This window comes from Ruditapes philippinarum, unplaced genomic scaffold (genome assembly GCF_026571515.1).
Source record: "Ruditapes philippinarum isolate M1 unplaced genomic scaffold, ASM2657151v2 ctg1931_1_1_1_1, whole genome shotgun sequence".
NCBI lineage: Eukaryota > Metazoa > Mollusca > Bivalvia > Venerida > Veneridae > Ruditapes > Ruditapes philippinarum.
The window spans coordinates 50,868-73,998 of record NW_026865585.1 but is presented as its reverse complement, the minus strand read 5'-3'; the positions used below and the strand labels follow the sequence as shown (position 1 = coordinate 73,998).

Here is a 23,131-nt window from a genome sequence, read left to right as displayed (position 1 = left end):
AAAATGTTTAAGATACAATATAAAAGCAACCCATATTATGAAAAGACTGCCCCAAGAAGTGCATATTATCTATACATTCTGAATTATATTAATTTTATAGAAATTTTCGTTGGTCAGGTGGATTATTGATTATATTTTCTATGTAAATTTCAAACTTGAACAGTTATCTCAAATTGCCGAGTTACTTTTATTATTGCCTATCCACTGTTCATTTACACCTAAATGACCATAATGTCACTTTAACAAGTCAAAACCATACTCAGCAGCTAAAAAAATAAATAACACAAGAAAACAGTAACTATATAATCATATACTTATTATTATTTTCTCATGATACCAGGTACATGCTATTCGATAGGTAAAAAAAAAATACAATATAAAAATATATCCAGCTTATTTAATGATCACATATTTTGCGATGCTGGTATGTCATTAAGATTGTACACAGTCTGTATAAATGGTTTATTATGTAAACAGGTGACACAGTCTGCTGGTAGACTGTCCCCAAATTGTTGAAGTAGTTCTAGCATATCTTCCCTGGATCTATGAACAGGTCTCTGTCTTATCATTCTAACTGCTTCTCCCTGAAACACACAAAAAGAAGACATATGAGCCGCTCCATGACAAAACAAACATAATGGGTTTGCGACCAGCATGGATCCAGACATGTGCATCAGCCTGTGCATCCGCGCAGTCTGATCAGGATCCATGCTGTTCGCTTACAAACCCTATAACAAGTAGAGAAACTGATAGCGAACAGCATGGATCCTGATCAGCGCAGGCTGGTCTGAAACAAATTATGTTGGTTTTGTCATGACGCGGCTCATATGTTGATTTTTTCTATTGGTTTTGTTGGACCTCAAGTGACAAATGAACTGTGAAGGTCATATGGCAACTTTTTACTAGTGCAGGATGACTTCAGGTCTCCATTTCTTGCATTATTTCAGGCATGAATGGGCACCTTAGTAGAACCACTGACCATCAATAAGCTAGCTGGTTAGCATCCTAAAATGAAAGAATCCAAAGTCCCTTACAGAATTAGGACCCATAACTGTGAGAGGAAAGGGATTTGAAGCCGCTGATGACCTTAACCACTCGGCAAAACAGAGGCCCCTTGGACCTACATTTTATTAACCATGTCACAATTTTAAAGTAAAACTCCAGAAATATAGAAACCCAATCTCATAATGAAAGTTATTTACTATTAGTGCAGGGGCAATAACTCCTGAAATATATATACTTGTCATATACTTGTGAAACAAATACATTATCCATTATCTCCAAGCTATTGACCCAAACAAACATTCTTCAGTATCTTCAATCTTTTCAGGGGAAATAACTCCTAAAAATCTGAGCAGATTCAAAAATCAATTACACAGGCCACCTGTCCTTAAATATTTAAGAAAAATGTGAATTGGTCTGTAATCCAGGAAGACCGCCACAAGGCAAAGCTTTCCTTCTAATCATTCATTTTTTGCCACTTCACAACTATTAAAGAAATATACAGCACACATCATCATGGTTTTTCAGGACTAGCAATAAGAATGTTTACACAATGTTTTGTTTGTTTGTTTTGGGTTTTACGTCACATCGACACAGTATAGGTCACAAAATGTACAAGGCTTAAATAACTTCATATCTGACACACAAGAACAAGAATCCGTCCATTTAGCTCAATAGGTAGAGTGTTGGACTGTGAATCGGGCAACCCGAGTTTGATTCTCAATTCATTGGTCATTCACACTGTACCTCTGTTCTGGCAGGTACAGAAGTTTCAGTTCCTTGCAAATGTGAAGGCAACTAGTACTGGTTAACTGCTTGACATCTTCCCCAGGAATGGTGCGGTGGCCGACCTGTGTTCTGGTTGATTCAACGTGGCCTACTGCCGTGATCTGGAGTGAAAACTACCAATACCATCACCACCACACAAGAGCAAGTCTAAGAGCACTGAATGTAAACCAAGACCTTACCTGTAAATAGAAAGAGACTTTGAGGGGTCTGACTAGACCAACAGTTGTAGCTTCCGAGTGTGTGATTTGTTCCAGAATTTCTTGTAGATCCTTCACACCATACATGGGCATACACGTGGCTAGACCCACTATCTCTAGTACAGGCTGGCTATCCTGGTCCATGTGACATCGTATCTAGAATATGTTATAAATATTTCACTTAAAATATAAACAACTCAAGAGCTTTTATTAACTACTGGTGCATAAAAGTTAGGTTGTTGTTAAACTTAGATTGCTGCCTAACTTAGGTGGCTGCCTAAAATAAGTTGCTGGTTGCCTAACTTAGGTTGCTGGCTGCCTAACTTAGATTGCTGCCTAACTTTGTCAATACCTTTTCCTGTTCAAGGTATAAAAGATTATGGTCAAAGTTCATATCAATAATTTATCAATTATTTGCTCTAAATGATAAATATTCGTAATTTACAAGTATCTAAAAATACACATGATTGGATTAAGATAATAAAAATTCCTTTTTTTTTTTGAAAATCATCAAAGTAACTTTTTAAGAAATATGCTTGTAAAATTTGATCCAAAACTAAACAGTGATTTAATTGAGTGATAGAATCACTGTTTGGGATATATTGTTTATTGATATTCAATCATAAATCATTTAATATTCAATCATAAATCTCTAAACATTCTATGATAAATCACTTAATATACAATAACAAATGTGTCACTTTTATCTAATTACAGAATAAGGGACTATCCGTGTTTTGGTTTAGAACTGTCCATTGTACATTGTAATTCTTAACCTGACAGAGATGAAAGTGATAAGCTTTTCTCATCAGTATAGAGCAGACTGACCAAGCTCTAAATAATGCACTGTTTGTTTTGAATGTTTGTATTTTGTGATTCAAAATCCCTATGACTGCAAATGGACTGTTCCAATTTCAGAACAGGGCAAAGTCTATAAATGTATTACAAAATCTTAACAGGTTAAACAGGTTTTCAATATCAATGACAAATAAGATGAGGCAAATTCTGATCTAGCTCTACATGCAACTGGTGGTTAAATAGCTTATTACTATCCATATGTTTCAACAATACATACCTCTATTCCATTTGCCTTTAATTGTTTATCTTCAATATAAACATACGTTTGTCCTCTGTTAGATGGGACCATTTCAAGCAATTTCTCAAACAACTCTCTCTTCCCAAAAGACCTGCATCATTGAACATACCAATCAAATTTGAAAACAAGTGACAGGAAATTATGTAAAACCTGGATTTCCAAAAAATATGAATGGCCAGGAGCCCTGTTTTCCTGTATCATTTACATATGAAAAGTCAAGAAAAAGTAGTATTGTAAACTATAAGTGAAATCAGATATAAAATCTAAAACTCAAACTGATATCATACAGTTCATATTTGTATCTGAAACAGTGCATGTGCAAAAACATTCCTTGTTGCATTTGTTAAGGTAGAACAATACAATGCCTGACTCTTAACACAGTTAAATACATGTAATATATATTAAGGAGAATATTTTTATTTACACCATGCAGTATAAAACACAGGTACAAATACCAGTATAAAACACTACATTCAAAACTAGAACTATCACTAAATGTGATTAATACCCCCACAAGACTGCTTCGGAAATGAGGATGTTACTAGTAACAGAACACCTTGTAAAAGAATTGAAATATAGAGTTATGGTTGTGGCAATTAAAGATAGTTGTGGTTCTTGTTTTCAATGTGGTTGGCAATTGATGAAGTTTTATTGAATTATGCTGTAATAAGTCCAGAAAGACAACGAAAAGAGGGCAATAACTCTATAAATACTGTAGATTGAGTTATAGTTCTTGTGCACTGCACTTCCTCTTATTGTGCTTGACCATTGTATGAAGTTGTTTTGAATTCCAACCAGTACGTTTTAAGTTATGCTCCAGACAAGGAAAAGTATCAAAGGGCAGTAACTCTGTATTTTGTCAAAATGGAGTTATGGCTCTTGTGCACTGCACTTCCTTTTAATGTCCTTGACAACTGTATGAAGTTGTACTGAATTCAAAACAGTAGTTTTTAAGTTATTCTCTGGAAAAGGAAAAGTAACAAAGGGCAATAACTCTGTAATTAGTCAAGATGGAGTTATGGTTCATGAACACTGAACTTCCTCTCAATAAGCTTGACCATTGTATGAAGTTATAATGAATTCCAACAATTAGTCTTCAAGTTATGGTCCGGACACAAGAAAGCAATGGAAAAGTAACAAAGGGCAATAATTCTGTAATTACTTTAGATAGAGTTATGGTTCTTGTGCACTGCACTTCCCCTTATTGTGTTTGATAATTGTATGAAGTTGTTTTTAATTCCAACCAGTAGTTTTCAAGTTATGCCCCAGACAAGGAAAAGTAAAAAAGGGCAATAACTCTGAAATTAATCAAGATAGAGTTATGGTTCTTGTGCACTGCACTTCCTCTCAATGTACTTGACCATTGTATGAAGTTATAATGAATTCCAACAATTAGTCTTCAAGTTATGGTGTGGACAAAAGAAAGCAATGGAAAAGTAACAAAGGGCAATAACTCCGTAATTACTTTAGATAGAGTTATGGTTCTTGTGCACTGCACTTTTCCTTATTGTGTTTGATAATTGTATGAAGTTGTTTTTAATTTCAACCAGTAGTTTTCAAGTTATGCCCCGGACAAGGAAAAGTAACAAAGGGCAATAACTCTGTAATTAATCAAGATAGAGTTATGGTTCTTGTGCATTGCACTTCCTCTCAATAAGCTTGACCATTGTATGAAGTTATAATGAATTCCAACAATTAGTCTTCAAGTTATGGTTCGGACAAAAGAAAGCAATGGAAAAGTAACAAAGGGCAATAACTCTTAAATTACATTAGATAGAGTTATGGTTCTTGTGCACTGCACTTCCCCTTATTGTGTTTGACAATTGTATGAAGTTGTTTTTAATTCCAACCAGTAGTTTTCAAGTTATGCCCCGGACAAGGAAAAGTAACAAAGGGCAATAACTCTGTAATTAGTCAAGATAGAGTTATGGTTCTTATGCACTGCACTTCCTCTCAATGTGCTTGACCATTGTATGTAGTTATATTGAATTCCAACCATTAGTTTTCAAGTTATGCTCCGGACAAGGAAAATGCAACGGACGTCTGGACCGACCGACCGACCGACCAACCAACCGACCAACCGACCACCGGGTGACTCCTATATACCCCCCCAAACTTCGTTTTTGGGGGTATAACAAGTATTGACTAACTTCTCATTCAGCCCAATGGTGTTTTCAAGCTTTGTAGCTGGAATTATATGATTCTCCATCAACTCCTGGTGCAGTAGCGTCTCCTCAATCCGATGTGGATTTACAACCTTGATCTCGTTACCATGGCAACAGACCCAGCTATTATAATACTTTAATGCACCAACAAGCCTCATTTTACTGTCTTGTTGAGTTTGTCTGAAAATTATTCAAATATCAAAGCTTGTGTCAGTCTTTTTTTCTGCCATTTAAATCATATGTGATCTTTTCAACATTACAGTTTAAGTTAATAGAGGGTGGTAAGGATTTTCATTAAACCTCCCAACTAAAGCCAAAGGAATCTCTACTTATAGATACAACACACTGTTTGGGTCAAGATCAATGAGACCTTTGACCTTCTGACCTAAAAAAAATATGGGTCATCTGTAGGTCAATAAATCTTAGTACTGTAATGATGTTTAGTCAAAAATAATAATATAGTATCATGCTCTTCGTGAATATTTCAATAATATATTACATGTATTTCTTAACATCTATATATTATTTTCCTTCAAAGTTTGATTAAAAAAAAAATATTTACCATTCTGAAGACATACAGCTACCAATTTTTGGTGAACCACCACCACCCCCCTCTACACCCCCCATCCAATAATCCATATCTAACATTTCTTTATCAAGAAGAGTACTCAATATCATATGAAATGTCTACTTACGTTTGTCTAAGACCTGCCATATACAGCTGTTTCATGTTTTGAAGACAGAATGATAGCTTCATTGACTTTACTGGTACAGACTGGACAGCTGATATTTTACTTGAAGCAAGGAGTTGATCTTTGATACTAGGTGTACCAGTCACCTAGAATATTGATGAGTCATTATATTTTTTTTCATCAGATTCCCCCTACTCTGTTTCTTGCTTATGTTTTGCTTACAGCTTATTTAAAGGGTATAAGTCTATATAGAATGAAATATTTTTATAAAATTTATAAACAGTAAATTTATGTTGGTTCCATTATTATATGGTTGATTCATAGAATGTCTCTGTTATTTATTGTACGTTAACAGAATAAAATGTTCCGGAGCAAAATATTATTTTGCTATTTTAATTAGGTTTTATTCCGTTTAGCATTGATTTGTGCATGTGCCACACCATTTTTAAGGCAATTAAGAGTACCATATTTATTTCATACAAGCATTTTGGAAGAATTCTTTTTCAAATTTCAAACAATGATTTTTGCAGCAGATATATAGCTTTATACACTTTAAAATATAAGTGATTTGGATGCATGATCACTATTGATGTGTGTTTAACCTTTTAAGCTTTTGTTTGCTTGAACAAGGAACTTAACACTCATTGCTCAGATTGTGTCTATAAGCTTATAGCTTCCTATACAATGGAACTAAAAACGATTCTGAATTAACTAATATAACTGATTTATTTAATGATATATTAGGAACTATGTTGATACTTCGATTATGTGCGTACTTGTGTTATTTCTCAAAAATTTAACAATTCACTTTAAAAAGTTATATGGAACTTTTTGAACTTAAAGGGTATAAATCTATCTCTGATGAATTTTTTTTTTATTTTCATAAAGAGAAAGACAATGTTGTTCTCATGACATTTTGGTAGATTCTTGAAAGAATTGTAACATTAAATGTCTCTGATTTTTAACACGCATGAATATTGTACGTAAACAGAATTAAATGTTCTGGAACAAAATATTATGCTGCTATTTTAAGTAAGGTTTTAACAGCTTAGCAATATCTTCATGCATGTGCCATTAGCTTCAAAGGAATATAAAAGCATATTTCTTTCACACAGGTATTCTACATTATTTTTTCTCATAATTCAAAATTTAAAAAAAAAAAATTGCAGCAGTCATATAGTTTTAGACACATTAAGTAGTGGCCAAGAGAGCTGATTTTCTTTAAGCTAACTGGATAGCTAACTTTCTTTTTTGTTTTGGTTGGGTTTTATGTCATGTATGTCACACCAATACAGTATAGGTCATTTGGCAACTTTTCAGGTTTACTGGTGGACCTTATTTTTTCAGGTACAAACAGGCACCTGAGTAAAACCACCAATGTTCCGTAAGCTAGCTGGATAGGGATAGCTTCTTAACTAGTTATCATTGTCTGGTGGGATTCTATCTCACAGTTGTGAGGGACAAATCAGATCATAATTATAAAAGTATTATTCCAAAGATAACTTCATTTTCAAGAAAAACAAGAAATTAGTTGATTTTATATCCGTCATAAAGCAAGAGGGTTTTGTGTTGTTTTTCAAATTGATTTGTAAATCAAATTAGAATCCTTATTATTTTAAATTTCAAAACAAACACTATTTTATTGAAAGATACCCAATTTACCTGAAATGGCCGCATAACTTTTTTGCAAATAGGTGAATATTAACATATGAATTTGTGTTTTAATGGTAAACATTTAAATAATCATAAAAAAAGGTTGAATAACTCTATTTCAAATTAATGGATCAAACATTTATTTGAAATATACACTTTCATACCCAATCTGAATCAAATCCCTGAGACCCTCAAAGTCTTTCCATGCAACTTTTCACGTTGACCACAGACACATGGACAATTAGATACCATAAAATCATAATATATTCAGATATATTGTTCTTCAGAAAAATTGTTCGTTCAAATACTTACTGGCTGTAGCCTTCTATCTAATTTCTGTGCAAGCTTCTTCTTTTCGGAGACTTTCTTCTTGAGGTCTTGAACCTGTACTTTACCAACATCCACATAACGTTTCTTATCTACATCAGGTAACTGTTGCCATAGTTGTCTAACTTTGCTGGTAATTTCATCATAATTCAAATCTGGGTTATCCTCCAGAACTGCAAAATTATAAAATAAGTTGTATGTTTACCTTTATTAACTTTTATGTTTACACCTTATTAAATGGGGTTTTAATTTTAATTGTATGTATTAATATTTTAAACTGTGAATTTACATTTTATGTTGAATATCAATGTTATATTGATGTTGCGATATTCAGGTCATTTTTAGGACAGCCCTTCATTAAAACAATAATTATATCACAGTTTGGGGATCTTTCTGTTGAAAATGTGTCAGAGTTAAAATGATATACATATGCATGCACAGTGTGTCAACTAGAGTGCAGGTATTACTTACTCGCCCTCCAGAGCATTTAGCCATTGATTGGCTCATTTTTTCTGGGGTTTACTTTTTGTGACTGCAGAGAAAGGAATAGCGATAGAAATATCATATTTAGATGCTTGTTCATTGGTTACTTTTTTCTTGTATATCTTTTTTTTGTCTATGATAAAAAAGAGAAAGAACATCAAAACACTCCGCTATCTGATATATACTCCCGCTAGTACAAATCAGATAGTCTCATGTTTTGATGCTCTTTCTATTACTAATACTGTTAATTGCTAGATAGTTAGACTTTCTAACAAAATAAACCCCTTAGAACAACAGTAGACTCTTCCAAATACAAAGTAAGGTGAGTCCAATATACAAATATGAGGGTGAAACTGAGTAAATAGCTAATGGATGAACATTATCATAGTCTATTGGCTTAATTGTTAATGTTGTTCAGAAAGCATAATTGTTTACTGTATTATATGGAAGTGACCATGGAATAAATACAATAGGTAAGTGCAGCTTTATCATATCATCATACCAAATTTACCTATTGGTCTCATTTCTTTAGCATAGTTACCTATTGGTCTCATTTCTTAAGCACATTTACCTGTGGGTCTCAATTCTTTAGCATAGTTACCTATTGGTCTCATTTCTTTAGCACATTTACCTGTTGGTCACATTTCTTTAGCACATTTACCTGTGGGTCTCATTTCTTTAGCACATTTACCTGTTGGTCTCATTTCTTTAGCACATTTACCTGTTGGTCTCATTTCTTTAGCACATTTACCTGTTGGTCACATTTCTTTAGCAAATTAACCTGTTGGTCACATTTCTATAGCACATTTACCTGTGGGTCTCTTTTCTATAGCACATTTACCTGTGGGTCTCTTTTCTTTAGCACAATTACCTGTGGGTCTAATTTCTTTAGTATTTACCTGTTGGTCTCATTTCTTTAGAAAAGGCCAGGAATCCAAGAGAGAATTTTTCAGCCGGACTCTTCCCAACAATATCATATAATTTAGGCTGGTCAAACTGAAAATATAGAAAAAAAATTTTATTTATTACATTTTGTTTAACACTTAAAGGAGAATTTAACCAGACATAAAAGCAAGATAAAAAAATAATTACACATACATTATAATGAAGTACTCTTCAAAGTGGTTTAATACAGCATCAAAATTTTGGGGAACAAACAACATATTAATATTATTCTGATATCAAATTCATACATGCATGTGGCATGTCAATATTTCATCAGTTGACAATCATTATATACATGAATCTTTAGAAAATATGTTTTCTTGGAAGCAAACGATCTGACAATAACTATATGGTTGTATGACTAATTTTGTTTCTATAGCAATACTTATATGGTTCAATTTGCAACAATCTTTTCCCTTTACTTATAAGCCAATGCAATTATCAAGATTTCTGAGCATAAATGCACTTTAATCAAATTAATCATTGCTTTATTGGCCTTCTCGATCAATATAATAATTCTTATTACATTATTCAAAGGATTATTAGATATACATACTGATGAGTTAAAGTCTGAAGATTTTCTCTTAACAGGAGGTGTTACAGCAGCCAGCTCTCGATCCTGATTGGGTGAGGGTGGTCTCTTTCTTGTCACATGACTTCCACCAGCCAATAGCTGCACTGGTTGCAAAACTGTGCCATCCTTATCACTTTTTTCTGCAGTTCCTTTACTCCAATCAAGAACATTGTCAGACTGGTTTCTTTCTACGTTTTCCATATCGCCACCATTTTTATTACAAATATTATCAACCTTTTTACCTAGTTCACCAATATCACCAATCATTGTAATATCAATATCTGCTAACAAACCATCTGTATCGTTTAATGATTTACCTATATCACCAGTCTTACTAAAATTACTCTGAGTTCTTAACAATATTTCCAGATCATCATCTAAAATAGCAAAACTTCCATTGTCAACCTGAGTATGTGTAACTGCAACATGATCTGTATCACTAGATATGTTTACTGAATTTGAGCAAGAATCCAACTTTTCAGAATTTGAGTTCAAATCCTTGGATGTATGAGCGATATTTTCAGCATCTGCCTCGTTAGGACCATCTACTCCATCTCTTACCCCATTTTCAGTATGATGAACTACAACTCTATTACCAAGAAGAATTTCTGGTTCATTACCTGAATCTTCTTTCAATTCTTCCACATCTTGAACTACATTATCGGCATCTTTCTTCACCAAAGAACTACCATCATGTGCTTGGCCAGTATCTTTATTCTGTACATGTTCAACTATATTGAATTTATTTCTAGCACATGCTCTGTTTTCATCAACATTGTTTGTCCTCTCTTTAAGGCATGGTCTCCCTCTAAAGTCTACTTTATCAGACACAGATGTATCTAAACTTGAATCTAGAGAGCTATCTGATAAACTAGAGTCATTAAACTTATCTGCTGTACCTCTTTTCTCTGTCTCCTGTGGTTTTATAATGGGACCATAAAGTTCCTCTAACACTGATGTCATCAGTTTCAAAGCCGAGGCCTAAATAAAATTCAAGGAAAAAAAATCTCAAATGTAAGGGTACTTCCAGCAACAACAAGACTTATAATGTTCAGATCTTCTTATGTTGAAATGGAGTTATCAAGAAGTTAATTTGAATCTGATTACAAAATGTTTAAAGTTTCTTTTTGTTTCTGTACTATATAACTTAAATCATCCTGTGTATTACAGACATCTGACTAAGCAAATGAAAACTAATGTCTGAAAATGTATGTAGTAAGATATATTTGAATGCATTAAATTTGTGTTGTCATAATTTTGCCATTGTCAAAAAAGAGTATTTTTCTTCATAAGTGTTTTAATGAAATTGAGGTATTATCAAATCTAAAAGATAAAGTCTTGCTGATTAAATATGATATTCAAAGACTAGTTCAGGCTAACATACTTATTCATTATTACTATAAATCCACTACAAAATCAATTCCCTTAAATAATCTAAAGCAAATAAAACCAATTCTACAGTTCCGCATTTATCCAATTTGGAAAAGTGGCATATTTATGCAGAACTTAACAACAAAGACACAAATAAATTCTGTCACTCTTTATCTAAATTTTATCTAAATGTCTATCTGAAAAAGATCTTTCCCATTCCTGGCTCCATTTATCACTTGTTTCTGCTCATACTGTAAGGTTTTCAGATACAGAAACACTAAATGAGCCGCGCCATGACAAAACAAACATTAAGTGAGTTTGCTACCAGCATGAATCCAGACCATCTACGCAGTCTGATCAGGATCCATGCTGTTAGCTTACAAACTCTATAACAAGTAGAGAAACTGATAACTAACAGCATGGATCCTGATCAGACTGTGTAGATGGTCGCAATTGCACTATGTTGGTTTTGTCATGGCACGGCTCAAATGGCCTTCAGCAAATTTATTTTATTTAAATAACAGACAAAAACTCGCTGCATTCTAAAAGCATCTTAACTGTTACAGTTAAGATAACACTTACTTGTTCATGTAACATGACCTTTGTCTTGTTGGGGTCAACATTTACATCTAAATCTCGGGATGGTACAGTAATACTTATGTAGAACATTGGATGTCTACCGTCACACTTCATGTGGTGACAATAATGTTGTTTTACAACCTAAAACAAACAAAATGATAATACTAATCTTTATTATATATCTATACATGAAATATTGATGAAATAAAATGTGTATTTTCATTTTACGTATTTTCAGTTTAAGTTTATTTTTCACTGCAGTGAAACATATTTTCAGTATTTGCACTGTTGTCTTGCCAGACTACTCTCTTCTAAATTCAGTCAATACACAAAGTTTAAGTGGAAGTGTTTCAATTGTAATGTCAAAAAATAGAAAAATGTATATAATAAACAGAAAGTTCAAGTTCTTTCTAAAAATACAGAATCTGGTGGTATGAAAATTATCATATTTCATTCTTGGCTAGACATTCATGAAATGTTTATTTTCATACCACTTGATCAAAATAAATCCTGTATTTATTGAAAAAATTTATTTATCTCCTGTATGTATAGGTTAAGACCCTTGCACTCAAATCATATTAAAGAAGAGGGTTCCTATAGCATACCTTTTCAAAGTCTTTCAACTGAACTGGACGTTTATTGACAGCAAGAAAACACCTGTCATTGGTTGATCTACTTGTTACATTGACTTCACAGTTTGTCTTGGGCAGAAATGCATCTAACTGCACCTGTGTGATATTATAAATGATCTATTTGTTAAAGTACATGATTATTTTGTTTGTTTTATTGGGTTTTACGTCACACCGACACAGTATAGGTCATATGGCGACGTTCTAGCTTTACTGGTGGAGGAAGACCTCAGGTGCCCTTCCGTGCATTATTTCAGGCACAAACGGGTACCTGAGTAGAACCACCGACGTTCCGTGAGCTAGCAGGATAGCTTCCTCACATAAAAGAATTCAAAGTCCCTGCCGGGATTCGAACCCACAGTGGTGAGTACATGATTATAAATGATCTAATTGTTAAATATTTATGTTATAAGTACATGTAGAATACTTTACCATCTAACTTGTATGATTATTTATGAAATAAACTAAAACTGACATACCACATAAACTGACTGTACAAAAATAACTGCAATTACATTTAGATAAAATTTACGAATAGTCTTTTATATCTAAACTTTTACCACCAAAAATACCTTAAATGGACTCATCCATCTTGCAATGTGGACAATACCATCCATTATTTCTAGGGGAAATTTCAAAATGTGTTATGACAGAACAGCCAGCAGTACAGACTTTAAGAATCTTACACTGGCTGCCGGTACAGATCAAAATATCAAGCTCGAGGGCAACTGTTTACGGCGGTAATGAGGCTCTGCCGAGTTTCCGCTTAACAGTTACTGTAACCCAACGAATATTCGCGACCAATTAATATTCGCTTTATTCGCGGATGGCCACGAAGCGCGAATATTTGTTTGCGCGAATAAGTCCGCACGATTTCGCGAATAAATTGAGGAGAAATTTTTATTTTAGACGTTGTTCATGCAAAGCTACCTGACCGGATATATTCGAATTTTGTCCTAAAGTCCAGTTACCTCGACCTGTTTGGACCCTATAAAATAAATGTTTGAATAAATCGTTTGACAAAAGTGGGAAAACTATCGAGCATCACAAAAGGCTATTGTTTTTTGGATCCTATAAAATAATTGTTTGAGTGAAATGTTAAGACAAAGGTGGTATAAACCGATCGAGCATCACAAAAGGGTATTGGGTGTACATAATTACAAACAGTGAAATACAAGATGGTTTCATACTAATGAAATGTTTTGCTGAATTGTGATCACAATTCATTTACCAATACAATATAAGGCTAGCGTATTATTAATCCCATTTAAGACACCAATAATGACCTCAATTATTGAAGATTAATAGTTGGCTAATCGATTTTACGGCACCATCGGACTTTCCAATCCGCGAATTTTTTTTTTTGGCAATCAAGAAAACGCGGAAATTAATATTCGCGAATATGTCCAACCTCGGCAAAACGCGAAAATTTGTATTTGCGAATATAAATTGGGTTACAGTACCCGAGAGCTAGACATATCAATTATTTTCATAACAGAAATTACGAAAACTGATATTCTCATTGCACTCTTTTTTATAGTTGTGTATGAATTTACAAATTTTTTAACGGTAAAATGATGTCATCTTAAGAACGCAATTCATTCATAAAATGCGGGGCAATGATGTCATTTAAGCAGGCGACTTGTCTTACATGGATCTTTGTATGCATTGGTTGCATCAGACTGATATAAATGAGAATGACAATTTAACAAACCTTGGTTTCATGACATGTTGCAGTCTTTGACACCATTTGTGCCGTGGCATTTCTTCCAAACACTCCCAGAAACACGCTTCTTATCTCCGCCTGAACAGTTTTCTGCCATACAATATCTTTGTTGTTTCGCAACACAATACGCACATCTGGTCTGATCATCCCATATGCCATCAACAGATCCTCGACTTTCTTTAATTCCTCTTTCTTCTTCTTCACCGTATTGTAGAACTGTCTACGAACTGGTATGTTTTTAAAAATGTTCACAGCAGAAATTGTAGTTCCTGAGAATACAATATGCTAAGTGAGTCAATTTTCCAGTAAATTTTGTCATCTTCAAATAAAAATATGTTTGATCATAATGATACTTTTGTGTTTTTATTTAACTGAAAAAGTACATAAGTATAATTATGTTTTTTTTTTATATTTATTTTTTTGCGGGGGGGGGGGGGGGGGGGGGAAATCCAGGAAAAGGGGAAGGGGGTGGTTGTGGAAGGCTAGGTGATACAGCAACTTTCCAGCACATAAGGAGTGGGAAGAAGACCTAAGGTACTACTCTATGCATCATTTCAGGCACAAGTGGGCACCTGAGTAGAACCACCAATCTTCAGAAGCTAGCTGGATAGTTTCTTTACGTGATAGAATCCTAAGTCCCTGGCAGGATTCAATTAAACAGTGGTGAAGGCAAGTGGTTTGAAGTAACGGACTTTAACCACTCGACCATAGAGGCTTCCCAGTATATGTTTCAATTTTTGTGTACTGTAAACGGAAATAAAATCAATCAATTACACATGCACCTGTTTCTAATCAGAAGATTAATTTAAATCAAATAATGTTCAAAGCTATCCATTTACTTCAAGAAATGTTTATCTTTGATTTCAAGAGGAAACAAGAGGGCCATGATGGCCCTGAGGTCGCTCACCTGTATATAGCCCCCCCCCCAACCCCAATGTTGCAGGGCCAATTTAAACCAAGGGCTTTTATTTGCACAAACTTGGTAGACACCCATAAGAACATGTTTCATGCTAAACATCTAAGCTCTAGCTCATTGGGCTTTTTAAAAGAAGATTTTTTTAAAGTTTTTACTATACACATATAGTTAAAAACAATGACACCCCTGGGGCGGGCCAGTTTTGACCCCAGGGCTTTTATTTGAACAAACTTTGTAGACACTCACTAAAAGATGTTTCATGCTTAATATCTAAACTCTAGCTATTTGGGTTTTTTCAAAGAAGATTTTAAGTTTTTGCTATACACAGATAAAGAAAATCAATGACCCCCGGGCGGGCCAATTTTGAACCCCAGGTCTTTATTTGAACAAACTTTTGTAGACACTCACTAAAAGATGTTTCATGCTTAATATCTTAACTTTAGCTATTTGGGTTTTTTCAAAGAAGATTTTTTAAGTTTTTGCTATACACATATAAGGAAAACCAATGACCCCCGGGGTGGTGCAAATTTTGACCCCACGGCTTTTATTTGAACAAACTTGGTAGACACCTATAAGAACATGTTTGATGCTAAATATCTTAGCCATAGCTCTTTGAGTTCTTTAAAAGAAGATTTTTTAAGTTTTTACTATATGCATATAGGGTAAATCAATGACCCCCCGGGGCGGGGCCAATTTTGACCCCAGGGCTTTTATTTGAACAAACTTGGTAGACACTTCATGCTAAATATCTTAGCTCTAACTCTTTTGGTTCTTTAAAAGAAGATTTTTTAAGTTTTCACTATATGCATATAGGGAAAATCAATGACCCCCTGGGGCGGGGCCAATTTTGACCCCAGGGCTTTTATTTGAACAAACTTGGTAGACACCTATTAGAACATGTTTGATGCTCAATATCTTAGCCATAGCTCTTTGGGTTCTTTAAAAGAAGATTTTTTAAGTTTTTACTTTATGCATATAGGGAAAATCAATGACCCCCTGGGGCGGGGCCAATTTTGACCCAAGGGCTTTTATTTGAACAAACTTGGTAGACACTCATTAGAAGATGTTTCATGCTAAATATCTTAGCTCTAGCTCTTTGGGTTCTTTAAAAGAAGATTTTTTAAGTTTTTACTAAATGCATATAGGGAAAATCTATGACCCCCTGGGACAGGGCCAACTTTGACCCCAGGGCTTTTATTTGAACAAACTTTGTAGACACTTACTAGAAGATGTTTCATGCTTAATATCTAAACTCTAGCTATTTGGGTTTTTTCAAAGAAGATTTTAAGTTTTTGCTATACACAGATAAAGAAAATCAATGACCCCCGGGGCGGGGCCAATTTTGACCCCAGGTCTTTTATTTGAACAAACTTTGTAGACACTCACTAAAAGATGTTTCATGCTTAATATCTTAACTTTAGCTATTTGGGTTTTTTCAAAGAAGATTTTTTAAGTTTTTGCTATACACATATAAGGAAAATCAATGACACCCGGGGTGGTGCAAATTTTGACCCCATGGCTTTTATTTGAACAAACTTGGTAGACACCTATAAGAACATGTTTGATGCTAAATATCTTAGCCATAGCTCTTTGAGTTCTTTAAAAGAAGATTTTTTAAGTTTTTACTATATGCATATAGGGAAAATCAATGACCCCCCGGGGCGGGGCCAATTTTGACCCCAGGGCTTTTATTTGAACAAACTTGGTAGACACTCACTAGAAGATATTTCATGTCAAATATCTTAGCTCTAGCTCTTTGGGTTCTTTAAAAGAAGATTTTTTAAGTTTTTACTATATGCATATAGGGAAAATCTATGACCCCCTGGGGCAGGGCCAATTTTGACCTCAGGGCTTTTATTTGAACAAACTTGGTAGACACTCATTAGAAGATGTTTCATGCTAAATATCTTAGCTCTAGCTCTTTGGGTTCTTTAAAAGAAGATTTTTTAAGTTTTTACTATATGCATATAGGGAAAATCAATGACCCCCTGGGGCAGGACTAATTTTGACCCCAGGGCTTTTATTTGAACAAACTTGGTAGACATTCACTAGAAGATGTTTCATGCCAAATATCTAAGCTCTTGCTTTTACAGTTCTTTAAAAGAAGATTTTTTAAGTTTTTACTATATGCATATAGGGAAAATCAATGACCCCCTGGGCCGGGGCCAATTTTGACCCCAGGGCTTTTATTTGAACAAACTTGGTAGACATTCACTAGAAGATGTTTCATGCCAAATATCTTAGCTCTAGCTCTTTGGGTTCTTTAAAAGAAGATTTTTTAAGTTTTTACTATATGCATATAGGGAAAATCAATGACCCCCTGGGGCGGGGCCAATTTTGACCCTAGGGCTTTTATTTGAACAAACTTGGTAGACACTCATTAGAAGATGTTTCATGCCAAATATCTAAGCTCTAGCTCTTACGGTTCTTTAAAAGAAGATATTTAAAGATTTTTCTTTCGGTTGCCATGGCAACCAGAGTTCTGCATGAAATGGAATTCTTTGAACAATCTTGATAGAGCTTCATACAAAGAGTATTCCTGCCAAGTTTCATTAACATTGGCCTTGCGGTATCAGATGTCCTTAGAATATTTAAAATGTGGACGGACGACAGACGACGGACGCCATTTGGTTGGCCATCCTAAAAGCTCACCTGCACTTTGTGCAAGGTGAGCTAAAAAAAGCAAATATATCATATGTAATTGATGGATATTTTGTATCGCAGTCATATGAAGAGGGGCGAGTATTGAGGTTTAAGACCTATCAAATCTGTTATGTTCTTTTGATGATTTATTTTTCACAGCTTAAGAGGTTGAATAATCTGTTTCTCATGGAAGAATATCAATCTCTGTAACAACTTTATGATTCCTGCGAGAACCTTGATGGGTACACAAATTTTGTAGCTTTACAGGACAGCAAAACAAAAGGTCCAAATTAGAGCTTTTTAAGAGAAACTTAGATAATTACCCTGTCCCAAATGAGACGGCAACTTTGATACTATATTGCCTTGTTTATCAAAGGTGTAAGTAAAGCTCACATCCTCATCTTGTGTTTTAGAAGTCACTGACAATGATGACACAGCACAAAGAGAACCTAAAAATACAGAGAATTACTCATAGTTTTTAAAACTTTTCTCTTAAGTAATGACTTTACCTTTTTTTTAAAACTTGTAACAGTCTGATGAAAGATTTAAGGATTTGTATTCATATGCAAAAATTAACAAGAGTTACCACCATGTGGGGGCAACGCTCAACTTTTTTTACTTTTTCTAAAAGCAAACAAATCTTTAAAAAGAAATTAAAAGAAAATAAATGTAAGGTTTTCCTTATTTATTTCAAGAGGTCTATCAAGATATACTTGCTGTTTTGTCTAAGTTTGAATAATTTCCATCAATAATTAACAAAGTTTAGAGAATATAAGCAAAATTCAATCATCTGACCTTGACGGTTTAAAGGTCAAGATCATCTATAATAACTTCCCCTTCAAATGTATATATATTTAATCATAATGTATAAAAGCTATAAATCCACACAAACCAAGAGCTTCTCCTCTAAATCCATACGTTTCCAGGCTCTCTAAATCACTGAAAGAAGAGATTTTAGAAGTATGGTGCCGCTTAGCAACCATAGGCATGACGTCTTGATGGATCCCTGCCCCATTGTCTCTCACTTCTACTTTGTCCAACCCAAAATTATCCTGAAAAAAAGAAAAAAAATCACAATATTTACACATTGTCATCATTGTTTAGATTTTCATTATGATGTCTTTACAAAAATATTAAGCCAAAGTATATAATTTCAATAATGGTTTTTTGGCTCATTTCGACCAACTTGAAGTTCAGTAATATTCCATATTTAACTGCAAACTATCTTGGTAATTATAGATTGTGTTGCCCCTTTATGTTGACATTAACCACCAGACTTGAAAGCTGTGTTGGTCAAACCAAATCACAAATCTTGAACAATCATCAATCTTTCCTTTTCAAGTCAAAAATTGCAAAAACAAAACACAAGATTTCCCAACAACATGGATTAAGTTGGCAAATATTTATATCCGTTGCAGTGTTGCATCTAGGTCGCGTGATTGCGTGATTTGTGCACTTTTTTTACAGATCACTAATTTTAATGAAGTGAATGCGCGCCAAGTCGTGCATCTGACGTTCTTTTCAACTTAATTCAGTTTAATATCTTCATTTTATCTTGAATGCTTTAGCCATGTTTGTTTTCACCCGCGGTAACTATTAACATACACACTAAATCATGTGTAGCAGCCCACTGTGTCATCTCGCGTGTGTATTGTAGTGTTAGTCAATATTTTATTTTTTCTATTTCCGTTGTTGAGCATAGTTACGTTAGCTGTCAAAAATGCCTAACTGTGAGATAAACAAATTCTTTTCAGTAAGTATATTGTTACCTATTTGCTTGTCCCCCACATTTTTTCAAATCTCCCACATTTTTTCAAATCCCCCACATTTTTCAGTTGAGTCGGGACAATCCCCCATAATTTTGAAATTCTAGATGCAACACTGCCGTTGTCTTCTTATGAAAAATTGATGTTAATGTGTAAGTTGTAACTCTGGCTATGTTAGCTTGCATTGTTGAATTCGGACCAAACATGAATGTTTTCGGTTAGCTGCATTGCCTAGGGGGAAGCAAGAGCATCAATCAATGCCCCCAATAACTTTGTCAAAAACTGCACTGAAAACATAAAAATATGTAATGAAATGGTAATACTGATGGATCATCAACAAAAAACAACAGCAAAAGTACCATCATCTGGCCAAAAGATGACAAATATTCCTGGCTCTAAGGTGTAAACAAGGCGTTTCTAAACACAAGTGACCCATATTCGAATATGACATGGAAATCATCATATATATAACTAGTCCAATATATTAGACATTACAGGCTTGTTATAGTTTATGTCGGTCGAGTCTGACGTCCAATAGTTATTGCTCAAAAACGCATAGCATCATAAAAAATTTAAAAAATGTCTATTGTCTTGCCTTTCAAGCTTTATTCAAAAGCTTATCTTCTTTTCTTTCAACTTCATGCTCAATCATACACAAAAACTCTCAAACAATGCACTTATTAATTTAAAATAAATATAAACATCAATCTATTTTTGTCTATCAGCCATACTGGTTAAGCAAGGTGCTTTACAGATGATCCAAATTTTTGAACGGAAAAATATATTCAAACACACTGACGGTGCATGGGCAATTATTTCGTTAAAATAATATTCCGTTACATTGTTCTGACTCAGTTAAACGTTTGCATTTGAATTAGCCAATCAGATTTCTCGCACTGTATGGCCGCCATTTGTTTATTGGCTGTAAGAGGAATTTAATTACATTCATGAGAGGATTTAATCATGATTTTTCGGATGTGACAGTTTAATCATTTTGACAAAAGGTATTTATTTTTCAGATTTGTTCATAAATAGGTTTTTCGTTCCGCCTGATTTTCTGGCGGAACATGCTATGAGTTTTAGAGCAATTTCGATATGACGTTGCTTTGCCCAGAAGCAAAAATATCTCAAAGCAACGTCATATTTATAGGACATATATATAACAACTTTTCTGATCAATAATTTATTTTTTTAACTTTTGATTGGGAATTTTTGCGTGTGAATTGGGAAAAAAGATACTATTTTCGATTTAGAATATAACCATATATCAGCTTTAAAATCAGCAAAAAAACAACAACCTGAAATCTAGATTACATTTATGTACACAGCAAATACTGTAGTCTAGCAACTAATGCCATCATATAAATTAACAGTAATGGCGGTCGTATGTATCAATCACAGGAGCTTGAAATTCTTTCAATAATTGCCCTAAAGTTTGATTAAAAAATCCTTAACTATATATTTTTATATGTAGGAATGGATTTTTTTTTAAATCAATACATGATGAAATCCTATCATACACCTGCACAATACTCAACTATACATAGATAGGTAGACACACAGACACTTGGGGTTTGGAGCTCAAAACGCCATTAAAATCCAAATAAAATGCATATTTGTCAATCCCAGCACATGTACTGATCATATATATCAAAAAAACTTAATATAAGCCGTTTTAAAAAAATTTCATATTTCAACATGATTTACATCTATAATAATACAATCATATATATCAAAAAAACTTAATATAAGCCGTTTTGAAAAAATTTCATATTTTAATAAGTATTATTATAGATGTTGAAATATGAAATTTTTTCAAAACGGCTTATATTAAGTTTTTTTGATATATATGATCAGTACATGTGCTGGGATTGACAAATATGCATTTTATTTGGATTTTAATGGCGTTTTGAGCTCCAAACCCCAAGTGTCTGTGGGTAGACAGACAGCCAGAAGACTTAAGGGGCTGAATTCCTCCAGACGTCATGGCTCAACGTTCACTGTGTTGGAGATTGCGCTTTTATAAACTCACTAGAAAAAAAGGTTATCCGAAAATTTTATTATCCGAACTCAACATACCAACTTAATTTCCAAATTTGTACAGTCTGCATCAAACGCGTTTTCAACTAATTCTTTTACGACGCTGAAGATTGAAGTAATGACTTGAGAACTGCCGATTAATCTTACTGTCTCAGAAGGTAAAGATTTTAGTTCTTTTTCCAACATTTCTGTTTTGATTATTTTTTCCGCGAAAATTTAATATTCGGATATCTTCGGAACGGTTTTGTAAAGTGTGAACATCACTAAATAGTTTCCATATCGAGTGCACGAAACACATCTACTGCAGACATCACAGAGACACAATTTAACCTTCAGAAATCTTCAAAACTGAAGAGAATTCATTTAAAGATAACATATGGCATCATAGTATTCTCTATTTGAAATCATTCGTGTCTTTCTGTAACGGTTATAATGTGTTATATCATGCATACATTGTAAATGTTCATGTTGCTACAGAATTAGCTAGATGTTTTCACATGCTTTTAAAATATAACACCTAAATTGGGGGTACAATATAAAAATTCAAAATTTATATTCTTTCTGAATCATGAAAAGACTGATTAAGTCTGCACAGCTGAATCTGACCGCTTTAAAATCAAGTTATAAGAAGCAAATACATACTTGTAACCTACAATGTAATTAAAGTTTATTTTATACATGTTTAATATAATATTATTTTCTGATTTTACCTCGTCCCGAATTATAATTTTATCAAATGTTTGCTTGAAACCTCTTTTGGTATATTAAAGGTATATGTTACTTTTTTTTAGATTTGATTCCGAGCATAAATGACTTGACTACATGCTTTTTCGAGCATCATTTTAAGGCTGGGTAGCATATATATATACACGATGTTAAACTCATTGACATAAATTCGATTGTTCAAAATTAATGTTTGTTTTCTAAGACTTTATATTATCTACAGCAGATCTTTCAAACAGAATATGTTTTGCTGGTTTCAAGCGTTGAGATATTAATTTTGATTTTTTTCGCAGTTAATAATTATTTTCATTTTATTTACATACATGTACGTGTCAATAACATTTGAAAGATATTGAAAATAACAGACTTAACCAAGTCTTCATTTTGGAAAAAAAGATAACTCTTATTGACACTAAATAACTTACATTCAGAAGTTGTGATTAATTGTTCTATGGTGCATTTAGCTCCGCATGGCGGACATTGTTTACATCACAGCGGTCCTATTATACAGTGTACATGTATTTTTTAAAGATATCTGATCTCATATACCAACCACTAGTCTTGTTCATTTTGCTTTAATTTTTCCTGTTTACTCTGATTTAAGATAATTGTATATACTACGTATTATCGAGGCATCTTTGTATGGTTAAAAATTATTGACCGTTATAATTAACTATATATAATACAACAGGGTCTTTCAAATAGAAAACTCCTTATTAGGTTTCTGGATGTGTTATATTGGATTTGAGTCATGTGAGCGAGCTGGCCAGTCCATTCGCTTAATAGACTCCCTCTCTAGGTAGTCATAGACCATC

General features: G+C 33.7%; 1 protein-coding gene across 1 annotated transcript; it reads right to left on the bottom strand.

Annotated features, from left to right (window-relative positions):
* Nucleotides 1–335: 335 nt before the first annotated feature.
* On the bottom strand, nucleotides 336–21,839 carry LOC132729622 (PMS1 protein homolog 1-like). The gene is made up of 14 exons (XM_060715429.1): nucleotides 21,633–21,839; nucleotides 18,680–18,839; nucleotides 18,111–18,236; nucleotides 14,217–14,497; nucleotides 12,479–12,601; nucleotides 11,877–12,014; nucleotides 9,906–10,904; nucleotides 9,304–9,400; nucleotides 7,907–8,094; nucleotides 5,945–6,087; nucleotides 5,235–5,429; nucleotides 3,064–3,175; nucleotides 1,971–2,144; nucleotides 336–584 (listed from the first exon to the last, which is right to left on the bottom strand). The coding sequence occupies exons 1-14, from the start codon at nucleotides 21,777–21,779 to the stop codon at nucleotides 405–407; spliced, it is 3,063 nt and encodes a 1,020-aa protein (XP_060571412.1). The 5' UTR covers nucleotides 21,780–21,839; the 3' UTR covers nucleotides 336–404.
* Between the last annotated feature and the right edge of the window lie 1,292 nt (nucleotides 21,840–23,131).

Excerpts from the sequence above, each read along its gene's own strand:
- LOC132729622 (XM_060715429.1), bottom strand. The coding sequence starts at position 21,779 with ATGTTGGAAAAAGAACTAAAATCTTTACCTTCTGAGACAGTAAGATTA. Across the intron at positions 12,602-14,216 it reads CAACATGTCATGAAACCAAG|GTGCAGTTAGATGCATTTCT; the intron begins GTTTGTTAAATT and ends AATATCACACAG. Across the intron at positions 2,145-3,063 it reads TAAAGGCAAATGGAATAGAG|ATACGATGTCACATGGACCA; the intron begins GTATGTATTGTT and ends AACATATTCTAG.